This window comes from Eublepharis macularius, chromosome 12 (genome assembly GCF_028583425.1).
Source record: "Eublepharis macularius isolate TG4126 chromosome 12, MPM_Emac_v1.0, whole genome shotgun sequence".
NCBI classification, from domain to species: Eukaryota; Metazoa; Chordata; class Lepidosauria; order Squamata; family Eublepharidae; genus Eublepharis; species Eublepharis macularius.
Window position 1 is genome coordinate 75027910 of NC_072801.1, and position 6864 is coordinate 75034773.

Consider the following 6864-nt stretch of genomic DNA (forward strand, 5'->3'; position numbering starts at 1 on the left):
AAGCAACTGTCAATGAACGAAAGAAAAATTGGAAAAAAAATCTTTACTAGAACAGCTAATCACAAACTATTGAGTAAAATGTGGAATTACGGCCAAAATTTTTCACATTAAATTAATACTGGAACTTTAAACAAAATTTTAGAAGAATAATCATTCATCACACATTCACAGTTTTTTTTTTTCTTCAGCACCATATTATAACATATTCATTGAGGTTGTATGAAGCATGTGAGTGGGTTGATTTATTAACCATTGTTGTTGTTATTAACCAGCAGCAGGGCCAAGAATAACACATTAAAATAATCTTATATGGTTTAATTTTTTCTTCTAATTAGCTGCTCTCTTTTGTTCAGCTCAGGTCTTAGCACAATAATGTAACATTTGGGGACAAAAATGCAAGCCAAAAGCCCAGCACTGGAGGCCAAGATTGAGAAGACCTCTACAGCCACCATGTATTTGCCTTTGATGCTGAGGTAGGTTGGAACAAAGGACAACCAAACGCTGCAAAAGATCAGCATGCTGAAGGTGATGAACTTGGCTTCGTTGAAGCTGTCTGGCAGTTTCCTGGCTAGGAAAGCCACAGTCAAGCTGATGAGGGACAGAAGTCCCAGGTAGCCCAGAACAAGGTAAAACATGATGTCCGACCCTTCATTGCATTCCACTACCATCTCTGTACTCAGGGACTCCATGTCTAAATCTGGGAATGGGGGAGCAGTTCCTAGCCACACCAGAGAAATGACTATTTGAATGAGAGAACAAGAAAGAAGAACTGAGTTGGTCATTCTTTTCCCTACCCATTTCTTCATGCTGGACCCAGGTTTGGTGGCCATGAAAGCTATAACTACAGTGATAGTTTTGGCCAAAACACAAGAAACAGCCACTGTGAAGATGATGCCAAAAGCAGACTGGCGAAGAAAGCAGGTCAGCTTGCTGGGTTCTCCAAGGAATAGAAAAGAACAGAGGAAGCAGAGCAGGAGGGACACCAGGAGAATGTAGGTGATATGTCGGTTGTTGGCTTTGATGATGGGTGTATCTCTGTGCTTAATGAAAATCCTTAGTATTAAAACTATGATAAGGGAAAAAGATACAGCTGATAAGGCCAAACTGATCCCCAAAGGTTCTTCAAATGTCAAGAAGGTTACAACTTTGTAGATACATTCAGTTTGGTCCTTGCTTGGATATTGGTTTTCCTCACATTTTACACACTCTAGCATGTCTGGAAAAAAGAAAGAGGATATACCTCATTGTCAATTCATGTATGACTTAGGTGTCTCAAGGCAGAATATGGCAGATATTCATGCTAACATTTAAATGTGCAGAGAAGGTCAACTGAAAATCTATTTTGGTACCCTTTCACTGTTGCTGTAAATGCATTTTGTTGTCATTATCACTGTTTCAGTTAGGTACCCATACTGGTCTGCAGAATCACAGCAAGATTCAAAACCAGCAGCATGAAAAAACAAGATTTTCAGATGTTAAGCTTTCCAGAGTCAAAGTTCTATGACAAAAAGGAGCTTTGACTTTCAAAGTTTATATGCTGAAAATCTTGTTGGTCTTTAAGGTTCTATTGGACTTGAATAATTGTCATTGTTTTTGTTGTGGTACAGGTATCTGTGGTCGTTACGTTGTGTTAATGTTAGGTGCCTGTTGTGTTTAAAATATGTATGTGTTATTCTTTATTTTTATACACTTTTAGAGAACAAGAGATCACTTTACTTAGAACTGACTTCTCTTTGGATCAGTTTGAGATTTTTTTTCTATATGTCAGTGAAAAGATGTTTGGGCTATGACAAATGTCATTAAACAGCAAACTTTTTCCTGTGCACTTTTGCTTTGACTTGGACACCAGGAAATCGATGATAATAATAAGCCCTGTTATGTAGCGGTGGTAGTGCATTCTATTTCCCTTTCCCTAAAATAAATCAGCTTAATAGCAAACACAGAATTCTCACGCATTGATTTAGTTTATTATTTCTTTTTACACACTTCTTGAGAATAAATCATATCTTTCAGAACTGACTTTTCTGTGGGTCAGTTTGAGATTTTGTTTCCCTACATCATTCAAAATATGTTAGGGCTGACAGACACATGCACAACACAGAGAACTCTGGATGCCTTCTTGAGAAAAGTGTGTTCAGTCAGTCACTTGTGAGAGGTTGGCAAATGTTATTATCTAGCAAACTGTCTCCGGGCACTTTTGTTTTGACCTCGGCACCAGGAATGCTGTGACAATTTAACGGAGCAGTGATAGTGCATCCTGTTTCCCTTTCCCTTGAAATAAATCAATTGAATAGCAAACACAGGATTCTCGCCTATTCATTTATTCAGGCAATTATTGCCTCTGTTTGGAATCCTTGCTGTGAATTATCAGATAAAGATTATCAATTTGCACATGCACAAGCATCACTTGATATCTCATCCACAGATAAATCACAGCCACAGTTTTGAAATGACCCCTTTCTTTCCAAAGATGTCATAATTGTTAACATTATGGAACTGTCCAATGATTTATAAAGGTGTTTCACATTGTTTTCACTGCACAGAATGGTACATTATCATTTGAGAAACATTCATATGAATACACTCTGAATTCTAGGGAAATAAATGTAAAACATCACCTACCCTTCTGGCTTGAAATCTTCCCCTTTGGACAAGGAGCACAATTATAACAGCAAAATTTCTCCCCTTCTTTCTTTTTCTTTTGAGAACCAGGGTGGCAGTAATCATTGCATACCGAAAGGGGAGGCCTCTATCCAGAAACACAAGTGGAGTTTTGTTCACAACATTCAAATAAGTGAATAGTCTGAGTGGAAAAGATTTCCCCAGTCTCTCTCTTGAGTAAAGAAAATTTGAAGACTGGACAAAACAACTACAGAAGTTAGCTGGTGCTGAATGCTGCGGCCACAATGTTAATTGGAGTGAGTTAGAGCCAAGCTACAAGTAATGCCTGACATATGTTGGACACTTGTCAGCTTCCCTCAAGTTTTGATGGGAAATGTAGGCATCCTGATCTTGCAGCTGTAATGGAAAGCCAAGCTGTAAAACCAGGATGCCTACATTTCCCATCAGAACTTGAGGGAAGCTGACAAGTGTCCAACCTGTGTAAGGCGTCACTTGTAGCTTGGCTCTCAGAGGGACAATATCATTCCACTGTTGTTTCATTTACATTAGCTTCCTTTTTTTGGGGGGGGGGTTCCAGTTCAAGGGTATTTTAAGAATTTCTCTTAAAAATCCTAAAATATTCCACAGAAGAAGGAATGGTCAATGGGTGACCAGTTGAGACCCATGAAGTAATCTTATATGATTCCCTCATAAAACTTTTTAATAAGGCCCTGGGAAGTATTTCATAGAGTTTCAAATGTTATGAGGAATAGGAATATTTGATATTTTAATGATTTGTATATCATCAGTTTTTTTACTGTTATATGTGGCTCTGTCTTTATTATAGAAGCACCTGATCATGCATGGCACAGATAAGTTATGTACCAAAGGAAAATCACAGTGCCAAATCGCCTGTCTGGAGAATGGAAGGGCTCCTGAGAAAAGTATGGAATCCATACCTGGTTAAAAGCGCTCTGCCACACAATCATATCATCATGAATACTGAATTGTTTCCCTTGGGGAGCAGAGGAATCAACCCTTCCAACTTTGACTCTGAGGAAGGACCTATTGGGGAATGTGACCATGTTCACAACGTCAAATCCAGCTTCTGTTTCTTTCTTGTCATTAAAAGACACTGTTTCTCCAGCAGAGTTGTTGAAAGAAGTGCTTTGAAGAAATGGATGGAGCTGGTTGAAAAGAGAGAATGGAACAAGTGTAGCTACCACTTTTGAGTTCTTTTCCTCTGTGCAGATTATTGTGTGACCCTCCACGATCCAAAGAAAATTATTACAGCTGTTCAGTACGTCTGCATGAATATGCCACAACACAGTTCCCAATATGAAAAAAATTAAATCCAGCCCTCAAGTCAGAGTTGACTTATGGCGATGCCTGGTGGGGTTTTCATGGCAAGAGACTAACAGAGGTGCTTTACCATTGCCTTCCTCTGCAACCTTGGGCCGATTCCAGACGGCCCTCTGCAATCCGAAACGTTGCGCGTTGTCGCGCGTCATCGCGCGGAAAACATGAAATATCGCGTTTTCCGCGCGACAACGCACAACGTTTCGGATTGCAGAGGGCCGTCTGGAATCGGCCTTGGTCTTTGTTGGAGATCTCCCATCCAATTACTAACCAAGGCCAACCCCGCTTACCTTCCAAATATGGCAAGGCCCTAAATGTGTTTACTCTGGAGTAAGTCCAACTTGATGAAATGAGTATGCATTGCTACTTACTTAAAATTACTCCTCTATCGTTTATTATGAATTTCCTTTCCAATGTTGGGCTATTTGTATTGGTGTTCTTATTGTCAAATTGAAGCTTCATCAAAGAACTGTTTATCTTTTTCTTTTAAAGTGGTCTGTGAGCTGCTCTGTATCACTCTTAAAAGTCATCCAAATTTAGATGCAACTATATGCAAACACATATGCAAATATTCATACATATGGATTTATACTTCCCTCTCCTTCTAGCACAAAGACGATTTAATGAAAAAATAATTAAGCCTAGGTAAAGTGCCAGTAAAGATTTTGAAGTAGTTGCATTCCCCAGGCATAGGATTTCAATATTCACTATTCTCTATACCAATTTGGCAGCAAAGATTGGTCAAAAACAAACAAAATATTGTTGTTTGCACACTGAGATTATTAATCATATTTTGTTGCAGATGATATTTTACGTGGTAGACACACTTCAGAAATGTAGCTATTTTGTAATTGTGTATGGCAGAACATTCTGTACATTTATAAAGATATGACTACAGGAAGAACTCAAAAAACTTGTGGACAAAAGGCATATCACTCTTTCTGCTGTTATGCTGGGAGGACAAAGTTGGATACTGTCTCACCTTGTGTTCATGTACTGTGTTAACAAAAGGCATACCAATATATCTCCAGTTGCGCCTGGAGGAAAAGCTGGATACTTTATCACTTTGTTGTTTGTGTTCCAAGAGCATTAAACCCATCTCATTGAGGGCAGCTTACCTTCCAAGGCTGGAGATCTTGGAGACGAAACCCTTTGCCACTCATGGAATTAGATATGAGCATGGATTTCAGAGCATATGCTATGGTATAGACAGCATTGTAGACACTGTAGCTATGACCAGTCATGTGCATTTCAAAAATAGCCCCAGGAAGACTCTCCAGTCTCTCCTCTCCAGTGCACATCTCATCAAACTTCACTGACCCATGGCGATTTGGAAATGAACAATCAAATGCTTGTTCCCAGAATTCCTTGAGAAAGCCATTTTGTTCTTTCTGAAAAAGTTTTATACTGGAAAGATATTTTGTGAACTTCGGAAGCTCATTTGAGTGAATTGTGAAGGATATGGCACCATGGAACAAGTCAAAATTCAAATGTGTTTGAGCTCCAGATAACATGAAATCCATTTGGGCAGTCAAAATCCACACCTTACTTAGTGATGTATTTCCCACATTTCTACTATATCCTCCTATAAACATCATATTATTCAGTGATATCATAGTAAGAGATCCACCATAGAGGATAAAAGTGTTGACTTCTCTATCTTCAAAAAGCCGATATATAGTTGAGAGTAAATTATTAATATCTCCTAAGGTATCCCATTGTGCTTGGTTTGGGATTCTTTCAGTGAAGGCTAAACAGATTCCATTTTGGGAAAGGAATGGCTCCAGTGTCTTCAAGAAATTCTCTCCAGAATCATCATCTGCAGCCAGGAGGCCGACCCACGTCCACCCAAAATGGAGCAACAACTGGACAATTCCCATATACTGCTGGGCTTCATTTGGGACCATGCGGTAGAAGGAAGGAAATTCTGCTGTATCTCTGTCCTTTGAGACAAAGGAGCCATATGCAATCTAAAAGAAATAGAGATCATTAGGAGACCATATGTGGCTGTGTGCCTGTTAAATTTACGGAAGGAATTTGCCAGCCTGAGGAACATTAAACTTCATTAACTGGAGGAACTGCAACCTTTGGGTCCAAACTTCTATGACAATTCTGCATCACATTTTTAATTAATGTGAATATTATATAGTTCCTGGAAAATTGCTATGGAAAGGAAATATTCACCTAGCTTCTTACACTACCATGTACTTCCTTTCTTCTCTTTCTGTGTGAATTATTCTCTATTTTGCTTTGTTTTATAAACAGCAATCAATTTATTATTATTCTTTCAATCACTCTGCACTCCTTTTCCCTCCTCTTTTCTCTGAATTGCAAGAGCTTGTTTTCTGAAATCATACCTGTGGAATTTTGTAGAGTCCTAAGATATCTGCCACACGGAAGGAGATGTCAGCACCAAGTCCTCCAGTGATGGTTATGATGTTTTTCTGGGTGTCACATTTGTAGTTGGGGACAAACCTCTGTGATTTAAAGAGAAGGCCCAGAGTTGTACGATAGGTCATTTTCATATCAAAGTAGCTGTCATAGATGTGGAATCCCAGGGTGACATTTGGCAAGATCTGGGGATTTGCATTGATCTCATTCACAGCAAATGCCATTGCGAGATTGTGCTGGTAGAACTTTATCAGCATTCTTAAAAGAGAGTGAAATCATTCGACTTTAAATCAAGTCATTTTACCACAGTGATTGTTTATGTTGTTTCTTATATATGCAAGGTCTACTCTGGGAAATCAGCTGAAAGGAGAAGTCAAATAAAAAAGTTTGGCTAACCTTATTGATTGCAATTACTTTCTGCCAAAAACTTCTGTTCTCAGTGATGAGAACCCTGACACTGAATGAAATATGGCCAGTCTTAAACCTATTGCAAGTTCATCATTCATCCATTGT

General features: G+C 38.8%; 1 protein-coding gene across 1 annotated transcript; it reads right to left on the bottom strand.

Annotated features, from left to right (window-relative positions):
• Positions 1-314: 314 nt before the first annotated feature.
• Positions 315-6575, bottom strand: LOC129339953 (vomeronasal type-2 receptor 26-like). The gene is made up of 4 exons (XM_054994516.1): positions 6318-6575; positions 3561-3788; positions 2623-2749; positions 315-1216 (listed from the first exon to the last, which is right to left on the bottom strand). Exons 1-4 carry the CDS (start codon positions 6573-6575, stop codon positions 315-317), a joined length of 1515 nt encoding a protein of 504 aa, XP_054850491.1.
• Between the last annotated feature and the right edge of the window lie 289 nt (positions 6576-6864).

Coding starts and splice junctions, on each gene's coding strand:
- LOC129339953 (XM_054994516.1), bottom strand. CDS start 6,575: ATGGCATTTGCTGTGAATGAGATCAATGCAAATCCCCAGATCTTGCCA. Junction 3,789..6,317: donor GACTCTACAAAATTCCACAG/GTATGATTTCAG, acceptor CTTTTCAACCAG/CTCCATCCATTTCTTCAAAG. Junction 1,217..2,622: donor GAAGATTTCAAGCCAGAAGG/GTAGGTGATGTT, acceptor TCTTTTTTCCAG/ACATGCTAGAGTGTGTAAAA.